A 19,170-nucleotide genomic window follows, 5' to 3' on the forward strand; every position below is an offset into this window, starting at 1 on the left:
TCTTCTGGTAAGTCATGGATTGCATTGGCAATTTATGCCAAAGTTTTGTGTTTTCCGGAGAGGTCATACTGACCTTTCTCGCCGTAATCTCCCTTTAAATCTTTATTTGAGGAGAAATTAGTTTCTTCCCTTAAGGTTTACTCGTACTACTAAAATACTGGTTGTTAATCAAAGATGATATTCAAATGAGAGTTTTGTTGTGGTTATCATTAATAGATGTGGGGTAGCTTTCGTTTCAGAGCTTTGTAGCGTCATTGTTTGAATGTTGTGACAGCGCCATGTGTTGATTGTTTAAAAATCCCGATACCTGCTATGGACGAGTATAGGAAAATATGGTAAGGTTGAAGTGATATTAGATTTTTTTTCGGCTAATGTCACGTACAGAAAGATGTTTCTGCATTGTGTAATACGGGCGTACATATTGTACGTGTTGTGGAAGAGTGTGTCTCAATTTATCGTAACTTTATGTTTTAAAATATGGCCAACATTTTTTGATATGTTTATGGCATAGCTAGACAAGCAGAATTTGTTACCTTAAGTGCATTTTTCATTGTTTACAAAACACTGTATCCCCAATGTATTTGAAGTATTTTGAGGAAACTTGACATTGAGCTACGCATTAAGAGTTTGTGTTTCTTTTATACGTTATTAAGTACGAATGTCGTCATTTTGCGAGAGAGGATTACAGAAATGTGCACTCTCTGTTTGTAGCATTTCTTTGCCTGAATAACGCATTTGGTACACGTCATTTTATTCATCCACAATGTGAAAGCTGTTATGAAATAATTAATTTGTTTTACGTACGTTGATCACGCCTCTTTATATCAATAACGGATCTGTTACAACAGGCATACAAGCATAATAAACAATTTCTACAAAGTTTAAGACTTAGACCTTTATGGGAAAAAAGCATGTAACAAGGCGTTGTAATTACGCTTTTTCAGTTAGTTAAAATCGGCTACGATAGTAGTAATAATGATAATCGTAAAAAAATGAACTGAGGAAATGTGTGAGTATAGGTTAATTACTATTGTTGCCAATCGTGTCGTTCACCAACCATGCTTGGACAGATGGCGTCAAGATTACAATAATATTACCGCTGTGACATGAATCCCATATTATAGTTTACACTGAACTATAAAAATGGATTGTGATCTTTAGTTGAAAGACTTGTGTGATGCAGCTCTTGGTTGTCTATACTGTGCATGTATCCCTGAGTAACTACTACGACCTACATCCTTTTCAACGTACTTATGGAGTTCATATCGTGGTCTCCCCCCCTATAATTTTTAACACCTGAAACTTATCTCCAGTACTAAGTTGGTGGTCCATTGATGACTCACATTATCCTATGGTTACATGATCTACCCATCAAATCTTTAGCATTTTTCTGCAGCACCATATTTCAAAAGCTTCTATTCTATTCTGTAAACGGTGTATCATCCACATTTCACTTCCATATAAGGCCACATTCCAGAGAAATAATTTCAGAAAAGCCTTCCTGATAATTAAATCTATATTCTGTGTTAACAAATTTTGCTTCTTTGGAAATATGTTTCTTGCCTTTGCCAGTCCACGATTTATATCTTCTCTACTTCAGTTGTCGTTTATTTTGTCGCTGAAATAGCAAAATTCATCTTCTACTATAGTGTCTCATTTCCTGATCTAATTATCTTAGCATTGTTTGATTTAATAAGACTACATCGTGTTACCCTTGTTTTGCTTTTGCTGATGCTAATTTTATATCCTTCTTTCAAAACACTGTCCATTCCATTCAACTGCTGTTCCAAGTCTGTTACGGTCTCTGACAGAATTACAGTGTCGTCGGCAAATGTCACTGTTTTTAATTTCTTCTAGCCTACTTGAACCTAAATTCATCCTCCAAATTAAACTTTTGTTTAATGCTTACTGAATGTATGAAAGGAATAGGCTACAACCCTGTCTCACTCCCTTCTCAACCACTTATCTCCATTCATGCCCCTTGATCCATATAACTGCTCTCTGGGTTCTATACAAGTTCTATATAACCACACACTCCCTGTATTTTATTCCTGCTTCCTTCAGATTTTCAACTAGAGTATTCCAGTCAACATTGTCAAAAGCTTTCTATAAATCTACAAAAGTCATAAATATAGGTTTGGCTTTCCTTAACCTATCATCTAAGAGGATGGGTAGTCTGTACTGCCTTACGTGTTTGTACATTTCTCTGAAATCTACCAGTTTTCCCATTCACCTGTAAATAATTTGTGTTAGCATTTTGCAACCATAAACTATTAAACTTATGAAATATTCATACCTCTCAGCACCAGCTTTTCCTGGAATTGGAATTATTAGAATCTTCTTGAAGTTTGCAATTATTACACTTGGGTCATTCCATGACTAAAAATGATTTGATAGCCATTGTCTCAGATTTTGATATAACTTAGCATTGTTGTTGCTTTTATGAATCTGATTAAGGGAGCAAAGTATTTCTTCTTTGTCTCAAACCATGTGGATTTGGCAGTGTGCTAAAGTTTCTAGAATTTAACGAGTAATTAAAAGTTGCAACAATTGAGACATACAGAAAAACAGTTAACAAAAAGTATTGTAATTATTTGTCTAGAAACAATGTACGATTCATTCCCCATCAGGAGTCAAAAAAAGAGGCCTCACCCATATTGAAAACTCTTTTAGGGCCGTATGACATATCCTTATTATTCAGAGTTTCAGAAACTTCCTGGAACCAGTTTCTTATTTTTCTCCCCAGTAACAGACTCGAGCTCCATTAACATTCAGCACCTTTTTGTGAGAAAGTTTCCTCTCTCTTAAGACAGCTGTATATAATTTTTTGCAGGTTGATTGTTTGCAGTGTAGCCTTTGAACTTAACAGATTTTACATTTTCAGTGAGTTTATGCATAGGCATACGTAGTTTCCTTGGTAACTGGAAGCCTCAAACATTTCAGACCCAAGTGCATAATACCCCCCCCCCCCCCTCTCAATGACAGAATTTGGCTGCAGTGCCTTGTAGATTTTCAGGCAGATACGTTATATTTTCATGATTTGTATTGCATATTGTACTATTTTGCAGGGATAGCTAAATTGATACCAGATACTCAGGCAAGGCCATGAGCTAGATCTATCTTGATATAAAAATACCAGAAATATTTCAAATAGTCCTGCTTACACAAAATTTGTCTAGTTAAAATATAGAACAACTGTGTATTGTGATGTTTCAAGTAAATTTCTAGAGACATTCAAAACAGGACACACATGTGTCTACATGAAATATATTTGCAGTTGCAAATATGGACAGCTATATAATGAAATCATGACAATGAAAATTTGTGCCGGAGTGGGACTTGAACTCGGATTTACTGCTTCATGCGAGGGGTCGATTTCCAGACCCAAACTTCCATATGTAATCGTTCATGCATCACAACCTGCACTTGTACACTTACCGTAACTCCCATACAGGGAGGGGGGGGGGGGGGGGGGGGGAATAAATGTCTCTACCATGGCCTTAACAGAGAACCAAAATATTGTGGGTCTGTTAATGGTCATAGAAGTAGAATAGTTTATGGGTTGTACAGTATTTAAGCGCCTGAGAAATGGAACTATAAAACTGAACTTTATCTCCCAACTGATTAATTTTCTTCTGATGATTTATTTAAACATGTAGAATATGAGAAACTGGTTAAGCATTGCTTAAAGAAAAACTCTACAAAATTCAATTTCTTTAACACAGCCCTTTTCAGAAAATTATGAACTCAAACAAGAACAAACCAAGAAGTCATTCTGTATCAAATTGAATAGCACGTTGTGTCATTTATAATAAGGGTCATTCCATGTCAGTTCAATCAGGGGCTCCGGCTCATAGTCTCGAATTTGACTGAAATTCAGTACACTAATTCTACCATGTGTGGAACACTCGTGTACAAAGTATTTGTTTCCCCTGCCAGTTAGTTCCAGAATTATGACTTGTGAAAGAAGGTGGTGTGACCCGGAAATTGCAACCCGCATCTGGCAATCTATCTTCAGACCCAATTTCAGGTCTTAATAACTTTGGAACTATTCTACAAGTCCAGTGAAATTTTTACAAACCCAGTAACATCCATTTAGAGAACACACTCCATGAATCAAAACACCAACAACATATTTCTGAGGGAAAATAAAAAATTCCAAAATGTGGTTGAAAAAATGTAATATGTTAAAAGGTTCATATTGTAGGTGCCTTCTATGCCATATATAATTCACTCAAAAAGGGTATAAATTTTTTTGTGGTAAGCTTAATGTGGCCTTAACACACACTCAACTCATCATCCCCATATCAGTCACATAAACTGAGTTACATGCACACGAAAATACAAAAATTTGAAAAATTACCTTTAAAACATGGATTTTCGAAGTGTGGTAGCACAAAAGGGACAAGTGGTATCCAAGCCAAATTTCACACACTATAAGTAGACCATAATGATATATATCCCTAAATTTCAGCAAGTTGTTGCAAGACATTTGTGTGCAATGGAAGTTGACGTGTATTTGGTGATGTGGCCATTGTTCCACAACAAAATTTTGTAAAAACATATCGTAAACTGTTCTGCCTCTTCTTATCCTCTCCCTCAACTGTTTAATCACTAAGCAACAACATATAGACAGATTAACACAACCTATCATTAATGTTTACTGCACCTTAACTGCTAAAAACCAGTCGATTGTGCTTCGAACGGAAGTTCTCCCACACTTATAGCTACTGTACTCTGTACATTGAGTGGCAAATTGTACTGTCTTCCTGACACTGTGATAGGAACTGGAACTGTCATAAGAATATGTTCAAAAGGAATCCAACATCTGTCCGCCAAACGTGGCCAATGAAATGATCTTGCTGGTGCCATGAAGTTCACAAATACATCACCTTCTGCTTCACAGCACTCTGCAACACATCCTAAGTACCATTTGTCATCATAAACAGCAATAACATAGCAACTTTGTTGTATGTTGCTGCTTTTGCTTCTGAATCCTGAGTCAGACACACTGTGAAGACACATGTTGTGCATGAACCTATAGTTATAACCGGACAGTCTGCTCGTCTGCACATTGTCAGAGTCCACTGGAGAGAAGTGATGATGGCTCCTTGTGTCTGCAACAGTTTTAACATGTTCTAGTCTGCTTTTTAGCAACTCTTAGACTGATTTCACCTCATCTTTCAAAACATGGAATGATTGTATGCCAGGGATATTTTTCTGTATCCAGGTAAATAATTGAGTAGGCGTTAGAATGTGACTTTCTGTAGGGTGCTGCAGACTAGCTCGTGATGCCATGCGCTTAATGGTAGCACCAATACCTTCACATACATTTTTACCATGACTTGTTGCGAAAAAATTCCATTCTGCGTGAATCTGGAAATCATGGTAATGCATGCATAAATTTTTTAGATTTTTACAGTTTTTGTACTATCTAGCTGCCCCATCACTGAAGTATTTCACAAAATGTATGTGAGGCAGCTTGTTTTTCACATATGCCATGACAGTGCGAATGTGGGCATGAACTGCAATGGCATCATGAATTAAACAGTCACTAAAAACGCACAGGTTCATGACAGACACATCACCTTATTCACGTCTATAGTAAATCCCAAATGGCTGGAGAGTTGCTGACTGCTGTCCCAATGATACCCTTGGATGGCATCTTGAACTATAAATGCATAATTTTCAGAAAAGTCTAGTGTTACTATAATTTAATCTTGTTTCAAATTATCCTTACAAAACTTGAGATAAGCCAATTGTGCTGTTGCTGTGAAGCTGTGTGTGGTCAGTCTGTCCGTTTTGTGACAACACATTTCAACAAAATTTTCCACTGTACTTTGCTTTGTTTCAAGACTTGTGCGATCCATGTGTGTCCTTTGTTTATAAGAAATGAGTTCATCGTCAATCATAAGGAGTTCACCATGTTGTTGTTGTGGTCTTCAGTCGTGAGAGTGGTTTGATGCAGCTCTCCATGCTACTCTATCCTGTGCAAGCCTCTTCATCTCCCAGTATACCTACTGCAACCTACATCCTTCTGAATCTGCTTAGTGTCTTCGTCTCTTGGTCTCCCTCTACGATTTTTACCCTCCACGCTACCCTCCAATACTAAATTGGTGATCCCTTGATGCCTCAGAACATGTCCTACCAACTGATCCCTTCTTCTGGTCAAGTTGTGCCACAAACTTCTCTTCTCCCCAATCGTATTCAATACTTCCTCATTAGTTATGTAATCTACCCATCTATTCTTCAGCATTCTTCTGTAGCACCACATTTCGAAAGCTTCTATTCTCTTCTTGTCCAAACTATTTATCGTCCATGTTTCACTTCCATACATGGCTACACTCCATACAAATACTTTCAGAAATGACTTCCTGACACTTAAATCTATACTCGATGTTAACAAATTTCTCTTCTTCAGAAACACTTTCCTTGCCATTGCCAGTCTACATTTTATATCCTCTCTACTTCGACCATCATCAGTTATTTTGCTCCCGAAATAGCAAAACTCCTTTACTACTTTAAGTGTCTCATTTCCTAATCTAATTCCCTCAGCATCACCCAACTTAATTCGACTACATTCCATTATCGTCGTTTTGCTTTTGTTGATGTTCATCTTATATCCTCCTTTCAAGACACTGTCCAATCCATTCAACTGCTCTTCCAAGTCCTTTGCTGTCTCTGACAGAATTACAGTGTCATCGGCGAACCTCAAAGTTTTTATTTCTTCTCCATGGATTTTAATACCTACTCCGAATATTTCTTTTGTTTCCTTCACTGCTTGCTCAATATGCAGATTGAATAACATCGGGGAGAGGCTACAACCCTGTCTTACTCCCTTCCCAACCACAGCTTCCCTTTCATGTCCCTCGACTCTTATAACTGCCATCTGGTTTCTGTACAAATTGTAAATAGCCTTTCGCTCCCTGTATTTTACCCCTGCCACTTTTAGAATTTGAAAGAGAGTATTCCAGTCAACATTGTCAAACACTTTCTCTAAGTCTACAAATGCTAGAAACATAGGTTTGCCTTTCCTTAATCTTTCTTCTAAGATAAGTCGTAAGGTCAGTATTGCCTCACGTGTTCCAGTTTTTTCTACGGAATCCAAACTGATCTTCCCCGACATCGGCTTCTACTAGTTTTTCCATTCGTCTGTAAAGAATTCGTGTTAGTCTTTTGCAGCTGTGACTTATTAAACTGATTGTTCGGTAATTTTCACATCTGTCAACACCTGCTTTCTTTGGGATTGGAATTATTATATTCTTCTTGAAGTCTGAGGGTATTTCGCCTGTTTCATACATCTTGCTCACCAGACGCTAGAGTTTTGTCAGGACTGGCTCTCCCATGGCCGTCAGTAGTTCCAATGGAATGTTGTCTACTCTCGGGGCCTTGTTTCGACTCAGGTCTTTCAGTGCTCTGTCAAACTCTTCACGCAGTATCGTATCTCCCATTTCATCTTCATCTACATTCTCTTCCATTTCCATAATATTGTCCTCAAGTACATCGCCCTTGTATAGAGCCTCTATATACTCCTTCCACCTTTCTGCTTTCCCTTCTTTTCTTAGAACTGGGTTTCCATCTGAGCTCTTGATATTCATACAAGTGGTTCTCTTATCTCTAAAGGTCTCTTTAATTTTCCTGTAGGCAGTATCTATCTTACCCCTAGTGAGATAAGCCTCTACATCCTTACATTTGTCCCTGCGTAGCCATTTTGCACTTCCTGTCGATATCATTTTTGAGACGTTTGTATTCCTTTTTGCCTGCTTCATTTACTGCATTTTTATATTTTCTCCTTTCATCAATTAAATTCAATATCTCTTCTGTTACCCAAGGATTTCTACCAGCCCTCGTCCTTTTACCTACTTGATCCTCTGCTGCCTTCACTACTTCATCCCTCAAAGCTACCCATTCTTCTTCTACTGTATTTCTTTCCCCCATTTCTGTCAATTGTTCCCTTATGCTCTCCCTGAAACTCTGTACAACCTCTGGTTCTTTCAGTTTATCTAGGTCCCATCTCCTTAAATTCCCACCTTTTTGCAGTTTTAATCTACAGGTCATAACCAATAGATTGTGCTCAGAGTCCACATCTGCCCCTGGAAATGTCTTACAATTTAAAATCTGGTTCCTAAATCTCCGTCTTACCATTATATAACCTATCTGATACCTTTTAGTATCTCCAGGGTTTATCCATGTATACAACCTTCTTTCATGATTCTTAAACCAAGTGTTAGCTATGATTATGTTGTGCTCTGTGCAAAATTCTACCAGGCGGCTTCCTCTTTCATTTCTTAGCCCCAATCCATATTCACCTACTACGTTTCCTTCTCTCCCTTTTCCTACACTCGAATTCCAGTCACCCATGACTATTAAATTTTCGTCTCCCTTCACTATCTGAATAATTTCTTTTATTTCATTATACATTTCTTTAATTTCTTCATCATCTGCAGAACTAGTTGGCATATAATCTTGTACTACTGTAGTAGGTGTGGGCTTCGTATCTATCTTGGCCACAATAATGCGTTCACTATGCTGTTTGTAGTAGCTTACCCGCATTCCTATTTTCCTATTCGTTATTAAACCTACTCCTGCATTACACCTATTTGATTTGGTGTTTATAACCCTGTAGTCACCTGACCAGAAGTCTTGTTCCTCCTGCCACCGAACTTCACTTATTCCCACTATATCTAACTTTAACCTCTCCATTTCCCTTTTTAAATTTTCTAACCTACCTGCCCGATTAAAGGATCTGACATTCCACGCTCCGATCCATAGAACGCCAGTTTTCTTTCTCCTGATAACGACATCCTCTTGAGTAGTCCCCGCCCGGAGATCCAAATGGGGAACTATTTTACCTCCGGAATATTTTGCCCAAGAGGACGCCATCATCATTAACCATACAGTAAAGCTGCATGCCCTCGGGAAAAATTACGGCTGTAGTTTCCCCTTGCTTTCAGGCGTTCGCAGTAGCAGCACAGCAAGGCCGTTTTGGTTATTGTAACAAGGCTAGATCAGTTAATCATCCAGACTGTTGCCCTTGCAACTACTGAAAAGGCTGCTGCCCCTCTTCAGGAACCACACGTTTGTCTCGCCTCTCAACAGATACCCCTCCGTTGTGGTTGCACCTACGGTACGGCTATCTGTATCGCTGAGGCACGCAAGCCTCCCCACCAACGGCAAGGTCCATGGTTCGTGGGGGGGGAGTTCATACAGTTTGTACAGTTTGTTATTCATGTGTTCTGCAAGATTTGCCTTACCAGGACACTTTTCACACCTGTGTATCATGCACTGGTAGGAACTGATTTCACACACTAGCAGCTTCATTGCACCTCTGTAATCCAGACCAGAATCCCTTATAGCAGCTTAGCGTTTTATGGGTCTCACATACACAAACATTGTGTGTTCCCCTTGCACTTACAGGCACAACCCATTTTGGCCGAAGATTGAAAAAAAAGATGATAAACCTACTTTGGTATTGGGATACTTATCCTTGAATTCTGTATGTAGTTCTGATATGTTGCATAGCAACAGTCTTTTTTGCACCTGTACACGTACATTTTCACCATTACATAGTCTTTTTTTTCCAGGCATTATTCGGCTGTAGTCATTATTTTCATAAAACTCTGACAGCACCTTTATTTCTGAACTCCATTGCTTACCCTGAGCCTGCTGAAGTTGTGGAAGCACTCCTTGGGTTGCTTTTATTTTCCTAGCTAGCTTTACCATACATCTAGAAACATTGAATTCCTTTGTAGTGTAGTCAATAGACCAGCTGGAAGGTGCAAGGGTAAGCATAGCTACTTTTCTTTGGCGTGTGGATATGACACATTTTTCTTTCAAATCATGCACAATTTTGTCCAAATCAGAGCATATCTGGCATGGTTTCTGTTCCTTTGGAGCAGATAGTTCTTCCTCTTCCACCATTAGTGTTTCAGCTATTTTGTGTTTTAATTCCATTTGAGCTTTTTGTAGTTTTCTTCTACCATAACTGGGCCTGTCTCTTTTCCCAACTTTGTGGGAGACGAACCAAGAGCAGCCACTGAAGTATTTAATCGCTCATCCGCTGTGGTTGTAGGTGGCTGATACTCTTAGTCACTTTCATGTAAACTATCAGAATATTCTTCATTTTTTAGCAGTGTAACACACCTGGAACATAACTTTTGTCCTGGTGAGTCCCATGCACTGATTCACTTTCAATACTGATTTTATATCAATTTCTCTGAGGCTACACTTCACTGTCTTCTTAGGAATCCGAAATGGATCAAAACAACTTCTTTGTAGGAAAGAATACTTATCCAGAAACACTCTCATGTGATGATAACAAACACTAAAGTTTCGTGGAACTGTACTTCTTGTGCCCACAGGGTGTATCCTGGATCTCCATAGCAACAAATCTTGGTCTGATTCAACCAGATCATACAGTACAAAGCGAAAGCCACATTTTGTTCCATATGTTGTTTTATGACATTTAGATGCTTGTGCTCTACCAATACTGCAACGTTTTTGGACAAAAGCACCTCTAGTACACTCTTCTGCCTCCATACTGACTTTCCACAAGTGCTGACTAGTCTGAACTAGAATCTTGAAACGTGAGTAAGCTGTAATTGTTGCTTGTTTCCTTTGTTGTTCCTGCCTAACAATGACTCATTCTGTCTCTGAAAACTACCATTGTTTAACTTTCTGTTGCCTAATGGTTCCCAACAATTGCTGCAGCTTTATGTGAAACAAGCTGTTACTTTCTAAATCGCGTTAAAAGAAACGTAACCAAATACATCTCTGTCAACTTTTATTGTACACAAATGCCTTGCAATAACAAGTTGAAATTTTGCCACATATTATATTATGGTCTACTTATGCAGTGTTTGAAATTTGGCTTGGATATCACTTGTCCCTTTTGTGATACCACACTTAGAAAATCCATGTTTTTAAGGTAATTTTTCAAATTTTTGTATTTTCATGTGCATGTAACTCTGTTTGTGTGACTGATATGGGCAAGATGAGTTCTGTGTGTGTTTAGGCCACATTTAGCTTACCACAAAAAAAATTATACCCTTTTTGAGTGAATTATATGTGGCGTAGAGGGCACCTACAATATGTACCTTTTAACGTATTACATTTTTTTAATCACATTTTGGAATAATATGTACCTTTTAACGTATTACATTTTTTAATCACATTTTGGAATTTTTATTTTCCCTCAGAAATATGTTGTTGGTGTTTTGATTCATGGAGTGTGTTCTCTAAATGGATGTTACTGGGTTGTAAAAATTTCACTGGACTGTGTGGAATAGTTCCAAAGTTATTAAGTCCTGAAGTTGGGTCTGAAGATATTTTGTACACGAGTGTTCCACACTTGGTAGCATTGGTGTGCTAAATTTCAGCCAAATCTGAGACTATCAGCTGGAACATTTTCTCAAATTGATTGAATTGACATGGAATGACCCATAAGCTATTGTAAGATTAGCCAGTATACAAAAGAAGTTAAAAAATTCACAAATACACGAAAGTGGCTAGAACTGGAGCCTTGGTCCGAATTATGGTTTTCAATTTCTTTAACCCAAATGCGGAGACCCACACTAACAGTAATATCATCGAAAGGGAAAAGGATAATGGAGTAACTTTTTATTCATTCTTGTTCCAAAAGGTATAAATTAACTGGTTTTTCACTCCTTCATTGTTTATTACTTCATAGATGAAAATAATTAACAAAACCCCCTGCAGGTTTTGGGGTTAGAATAGGCCCGATGTATTCCTGCCTGTTGTAAGAGGCGATGTAAAGGAATCTCTTACTTTTCGGCCTTCAGTTTTATGGTCCCCTTTAGGGTTTGACCTCCACGCTTCTCAAATTTTTCCAAAGTGCAGGCCATTTGCAGAAGGACACCTTACGCAGTGCATCACATATCCATCATGCTGTAAGGTTGTCTGCACCTATTATTGTCAAGGCTCTGCAACTCCACCCATAATCCAGCTATTTGGCCGAGGACACCTTTTGGGTGCATAATCTCCGTCTGTTGTCCACAGCACTCTTTTGTCCCATTGACAATACTGGATTTTGATGCACCCAGTATTCAGCCCGGTAGCCAGTCAATTGTGGTGGGGCCATCATGTACCCACTTGTTGGTAGCCCTCTGACAACACTGGGATTGCACTACTGATGTCTGAGCTGCAAACTCCCCACTTATGTCAAGGAGTAGTAGCCCATCGTCTTGGGGGATCAGGACTCTGTGCAATGGCCATCATGCCAGGTGGCCTTTACTGTGGTTGGGTGGCACCCGAGGGGAGAGCCCCAGACCGGTGGGGATGGCACCTTGGCAGATGATCCAGTATGAAGCAGACCAAGTTATCTTTTGCTGGAGACTGAATGGCCCCAGCAGTCTGTAAGATAGGGGAGGTTAAATTCAGTGCTTAGAAGTATGACCCCAAATTGTTCCTGTCCCTAGCTACACCATTGGAAGAACCTAGGGTTACAGAAAGAAGAGAGCCATATTCGCCTCATTATTTAGTGTACAGCAGAACCTATGGGGACTCCTTTCTGGCTACAAAGCCTCTATTTTTTTTGTAGAATGCCTGGATGATAAGTTCGGGGGAGTGTGGCGCTGTCCACAATGCGCAGCAGATCAGTCGTGATTCAGAAAGCATCTGCAGCTCAGTCACTGTTACTCACCTGTGTTTTTGGTGTGCTCACTTCATCTGGTGCGTGTATAGGGGACCTAAAGGTAATGGGGTTGCTACCAGTGCCTCCATCTTGGCTTTTGAGGGTGATTCGTTACCTGAAAAGGTCAAAGTGATGGTCTATCAATATGATCTAAAATCTCCCACGATGGAGTGCTAAAGTCCGGAAATTCGGGCACACATCTTCCCTGCGTACTTCCAACCCCACATGTTGAGACCGTAGATGTCCATCCGAATACTCCATTTGCCCCCCCTCGAGGAAAATTATGGTGTAAAAGACCCTGCACCAGCTGACTTACAAAGAGGCTAATTGAAAATATGAACAGTTACACCCCATTGTCATCTTCACATACTGCAACTAGAATGACAATACCTTCGCTGGCAACAGCAGTCCCCTCGTCTCTGCCTCAGGGTCACCGACTACGGTCCACTCCATTAGTGGTTGTTCGCATTTCTTCTTCCGTTGCTCCCAAAACCATCTCTTTTTGGCAACAATTCTTCCCTAAACACCAGGGACATTGGTCCCCAACTCCTATCTGAAGAAGCAACAGGCTGCCCTGGCTCTTTTCGCATGGAAGGGGGCCCTTGGGACTCTCCCTTCCTATGTCTCCACCAATTCAAAAGTAGATATCAACCAGTGGTTGAAGGATGAAGGAGAAATTGGTTAAGGCACATGAGACCCTGATGACCACCACTCCCTACAAGTTCCGCATCTGAGGATGAAGTGGAGATTCTACCGTCCCCAGAAGACCTAGATCTCACCAATGCCTCAGCTACAGCGGAAATGGATAGGCCTACCTGCACCCATCCAGTGACAGCAGGTGACCCTAAGGCTTAAACTGCCTCCTTGCTCCCTCCATACCTTCCCAGATCACAGAAAGTCTCATCCTCAGTGGAACTGCAGTGGTTTTTTCCACCATCTGGCTGAGTTACAGCAACTCTTAAGCATTACAACTGCTCTCTGCAATGCCCTTCAGGAAACTTGGCGTCCAGCAATGCGTACCCTCGCCCTTCATGGCTATCAGTTGTATTACAAAAATTTTACTGGCTGTAACAGGATGTCGGGTGGAGTATGTATATATGTCGTGACCTCTATCTATAGAGAACCTGTGCCCCTACAAACACCTTTAGAAGTTGTTGCTGTCAGGATGAGGACAACACAGGGAAGTACCATCTGCAATATCTACCTTCCTGAGATGGTAAGGTATCGTACCATGTATTGGTTGCACTAATTTCCCAACTCCTCCCATCTTTTCTACTTCGGGGTGATTTTAATGCCCATAACCCTTTGTGGGACGGTACCAATATTACTGGATATGGTAAAGATGTCAAGAATCTACTAACTCAACTCCTAAATACAGGTTCCCACACTCATTTCATTGTGGACAAGGCACATACTCGGCCATTGATCTCTTAGTTTGCAGTCCTAGCCTTCTACCATCTATCAATTGGAGAGCTGATGACGACTTATGTGGTAGTGACCACTTTCCACTCTTACACTGTCCCTCCCCCGGCATCACTTGCCTGGACACTTGCCCAGATGGGCTCTTCCCAAGGCTGACTGGGGCAGTTTCTCCTCTGCTACCACCATTGGACCTGTTGAATGGCAGCATCGATGAGGTGATCCAGACCATTACTACTACCATGTTTCTGCAGCTGAATCGGCAATACCTTGTTCCTCAGGTTGCCCCTGGCAGATGATGGTGCCTTGGTGGTTGTCGGAAATCGCAGTGGCCGTTAGGAATTGTAGTCGGGCCCTCCAATATCATAAGTGGCCTTATTGCCTGCAAATGGCTCCATGCCCTGGTACGTCAACTAATCAGACGATGGTAGCAGGAGTGTTGGGAACAGTATGTCTTCACCATCGGAACATGAACCTCTCCTTTGCAGGTTTGAACTAAACTGGGACACCTTTACGGGTATTGGACTCCTGCACGTATACCTGGGATTTCCACTTGTGGAACTGTATATACCGATTCAGGCACAATCACAGAGCATTTTGCCAAGCATTGTATTAGAACCTCTGTGTCAGAGAGCTACCACTGCGCCTTTCACACTCGAAAAGAATGTGTGGAACACCACCACCTCTCTTTTCCTACATGCCAACCTGAGCCATATAATGCTCTGCTCAGTGCCCCTCCAGACTGTCTTGACACAGCTCCTGGGCCAGACTGCATCCTTCACCAATGGCTGAACAGCTGTCAGCGGATTACCAGCGACGTCTTCAACCGCATCTGGAGTGGCAAGAAAGCATCATCATTCCAGTGCTAAAACCCGGTAAGAACCTCCTAGATGTGGCTAGCTATCATCCTATTAGCCTCACCTCCGTTCTGTGCAAGCTGTGCGAACTATGGTGATCTGGCAGTTGTGTTGGCTCATTGAGGCTCGGAGGTTTTTGGCTCTGTCCCAGCCCAGTTTTTGCCAAGGTCACTCCACCACTGACAACTTAGTCTGCCTTCTGAGCAACCTCTTCCCGCCGTCATCACCTTATTGCCGTCTTTTTGGACCTGACGAAAGTCTGTGATAGCGCTTGGCAACACCACATCCTCACTCCTTTGCATGAGTGAGGTCTCTGGGGCCCGCTCCTGATTTGCATACAGAACTTTTGTCACTCCACACCTTCAGAATTCGAGTTGGTGCTTCACACAGTTTCCCCCATATCCAAGAGAATGGGATACCACAGGGCTCTGTACTGAGTGTCACACTCTTCTTAGTGGCCATTAATGGTCTCACAGCAGCAGTAGGGTTCTCTGTATCACCCTTCTTATATGCTGATGACTTTTGTATTTCCTTCTGCTCATCTATATTTGGCGTACCCAGACATCGACTGCAGTGAGGCATACGAAAGGCGCAGTCATGGGTCCTCACCCACAGCTTTCAGTTTTCAGCCGCCAAGACTTGGGTCATGCACTTCAGTCATCGTTGTTATGCACTTCTGTCGTCATTGTTCTGGCCTCCCACATCCAGAACTTTATCTTGGTGACTTAATGTAGTGGAGATGTATTGCTTTTTGGGACTGGTTTTTGATGCCCGCTTAACTTGGCTTCCCCATCTTCATCAGCTTAAGCAAAAGTGCTGGTGGATCTTAACATTCTCCGCTGCCCTACACTGTTGCCGCTGTACAAAGCCCTTGTACAGTCCTGTCATGAGAACGTGGCATATGGTACAACATCGCTCTCAGCACTGTGGATGCTGGACCCTGTACACCACTGTGGAGTTCGACTTGCGATGGGGGCTTACCAAACAAGCCCACTGAACAGCCTACTCATGGAAGCTGGGATTCCTCCATTGCGGATCAGGTGACAACTGCTTGCCAATTATACTACATAATATTCACAGCTCGCATAAACATTCAAATTACCGTCTCCTTTTCCTTAGCTCGGTGATCCATCTCCCGCAGTGGCTGCCCAGATCAGGGATTCCATCTCCTTGTACTAACTTTCCTGCAGGTCCACTCACGTACATCTCCATGGTCCATGCCTCAACCACAGCTTCGTATTGACCTATTGCAAGGCCCGAATGACTCAGTTCCTTCTGAGGCCCTCCACTGCCAATTTTTCTCTATTCTCGGTGATTACCAGGCCTCAGTAATAGCTTGCGCTCATGGCTTGATGTTTGATGACCACATTGGCTTTGCTTATGCTCACGCTGGGTGTAATGAACAGTGCTCCTTGCCAGATGGCTGCAGTGTTTTCACTGCAGACTTGGTGGCCATCTCTTGTGCCCATGAGAATATTTCCTCCTGCGCGGGTGAGTCCTTCCTCATCTGTAGTGACTCCTTAAGGAGCCTACAAGCTCTCAACCAGTGCTTCCCTCGCCATCCTTTAGTAATAAGTATCCAGGAGTTTGTTGGTAATGATTATCCAGGAGTCTGTTTATGCCCTCAAAAACTGTAGACGTTCAGTGGCCTTCATCTGAACCCCATGCCATATTGGAATCGTGGGAAATTAACTTCCTGGCAGGCTGGCGAAACAGGCTACCGGTAAAGCGATAAAGCGACCCTGGAGGATTGACACACCGGAGACTGGTCTCCAATCGGTCTTACACCCTACAGTTTTCAGGATCTGGAATACCAAATGGCACACCCCAAGTACACCAAATAAACTACATCTTATCGAGGAGACAACAAACATGTGGAGGTCATCCACGCTAGCACTCACAGGGGCTCCATTGTCCTTTGCCAGCTCCACATCGGCCTTACTTGGCTGACTCACGGTCACCTCCTCCGTCGCAAGGATTGCTGCAGTTCTCGATTGACAGTAGTCCACATTTTGCTGGACTGTCCCAATTAGCCACCCTGATACTGTCTTTTAACCTTCCAGGCATGCTACCTAAGGTGTTAGGAGACAGCACCTCAACGGTTGATCTACTTTTACGTTTTATTTTAGAGGGAAGTTTTTATCACTCAATCTAAGGGTGGGTGTGCGGCTCTCTCTCCCAGACCTTCACTCTACCTAAATTTTAACTCTTTCTTGCTCCCTGTGGTGCTGTCGGTTCGTCTTCTTTCTTTTACCATTTGTATTTCTTTTGCCTTGTGCTTAAGGCTGGAGATTTTTCTGTGTTGTAGAGTGTCTGTCTCATCCTTTTTTTATCCTTGCGATCAGCCAGGATACGTGCCTGACCTTGGAAAAAGAGACTGATAACCCAGCAGTTTAGTCTTTTTACTCCCCAGACCAACCAACCAGTTAACAAAATTCACATGCATGCGTACATTGTGTTGACTTTACATTTCCTTTTGTTTAACATCTATTTTGGTTTAAAAACTTGAAAAGTGAAAGTAATATGTAATAAAAACACGATTAAATACTTTGCTTAATGTGCAGGCAAGAAATCTATTTATGTAATGCTCTGAACTGATTGTGTATGTTGTGGCATGTGTTCTACACAGGATATTGTCTGTTGCCAGTAAACATGCTCTGCCTGTGCCTATTCATTCTAACAGATAATTTGATGGTAGTCATGTCCATTTAAAAGGCTGAACAATGTTTATATAACAGCTGGTATATGACATGTAGCTTCACTGTTGGCTCTCCCTTTGATAATAAATGTTTTGCCAGTTACAGGGCGGGTATAGGTGGTGGTAGGAGGGTGCATAGGGCAAGTCTTAGTGAAATTTTGTTTTTCTTGATATTGGAACAGTGTGAAAGTATAGCTGTGAATGACCTATTCCAATGGACAGTTGAGCTCAGCCTCTAAATAATACAGTATACGATAATAATTGTGATTAGTGTGACCAGTTATAGAGAAGTTTTTTTTAACAGAACTTGATCAGAGACATGAGAAAAATTTGAATCTTGAAACTATAGAATTAGTAAAAATGTTTTTTCAGAATGATGAACAGCCCTCAGGGGCTCAGCATTTGTTTGCTGGGCACAGGCTTGGTGACTCCAGGATTCCTGAGCTGAGGACTGGTAAGTGTGACCAATTCTCTGTCACTGTAAACTCAAGGCTTGCTTCAGCAACCACCATGCAGTGTGGTGGTGAAACATTGTGTGTCACAGGAAACGGGGATCTTGGCTTGACTGCCCAGATGGCGAGGATGGTATAAACCTCTACAAAAGTCCCCTCAATCACAAGATGTGCTGCACACTTATGAGATGTATGGCTGTTGAGGTGGAACAGTTGTTAGTGTGCAGCATCTGGGGAACCTGCCGCACCTCAGTTGTATAGGGCTTATCTAGGCATGTAGGGCTCTGTTTATGTGGACTTTTATTATCTGTTCATGGAACTGGGATGGACCCTTTGAAATTTTCTCTTCCTCCTCCTGTGGATAGGGTGGGCTCCTAGGTACTAACATCCAATCAAACGAGGGTTCATGTAGCCAGTCCTCCAAGCTCGAGGATTACATAGTCTCATTCAGTGTCAAGAGAGTACATGCTTGGCCACCACAGGTCCCAGCTTTTGCAGCATTACTTCCTTTTTGTGCTGCAAGCTGATACTTCCACTATCCTTTCCCCCTCTGCCTTTCCTTTACATGGTTTTCTTGGTGCATTCTCTGCTTGGATCTGGTTTATGATTGGGACTTGAGTTTCCACTGCTGGTGTTCTCTACAACATTTCTACAATATTTCATTAAACAAACACATGGTCCCCGTCAGTTGGTTTGACCTACCACCAATTTTCAAAATTATCCAGAAGTGCAGATTGTGTAGAGAAGACAGCTCAATTCGGTGTATGCTCCCCCTTTGAGGCTTTCCATCTTTGCTCACTTCCCTTTAATAAGGTAATACTCCTGTGTTAGATTGTTGAGTGTGTTTATATAAATTTATAGCACGTTGTCATTTTAGTATTCATAAACATTTTATTTTATCTGTTATTACTTTTCTTTTGTAATTTCATGTACTGACACAGTCCATGACCATGGAGATTTTCTCCTCAATTTTGTCTTGTGGGACTAGACATGTGAAATAAAATAAATAAATAAATAAATAAATAGATGACTTACACTTTTAACAGTTCCCAACTGTAATATTACCTAAAGTACACGAAAACAAGAGTCAAA

General features: G+C 41.2%; 1 protein-coding gene across 1 annotated transcript in view; it reads left to right on the forward strand.

Annotated features, from left to right (window-relative positions):
• Positions 1-240: 240 nt before the first annotated feature.
• The window catches only part of LOC124619863 (little elongation complex subunit 2-like), a 218,188-nt gene continuing 199,258 nt past the window's right edge, over positions 241-19,170 (forward strand). Inside the window, exon 1 of the mRNA XM_047146481.1 lies at positions 241-335. Coding sequence (XP_047002437.1) covers positions 313-335 — 23 coding nt within the window. The 5' untranslated portion in view covers positions 241-312. The remainder of the gene's footprint in view (positions 336-19,170) is intronic.

This window comes from Schistocerca americana, chromosome 6 (assembly GCF_021461395.2).
Source record: "Schistocerca americana isolate TAMUIC-IGC-003095 chromosome 6, iqSchAmer2.1, whole genome shotgun sequence".
Lineage (NCBI taxonomy): Eukaryota > Metazoa > Arthropoda > Insecta > Orthoptera > Acrididae > Schistocerca > Schistocerca americana.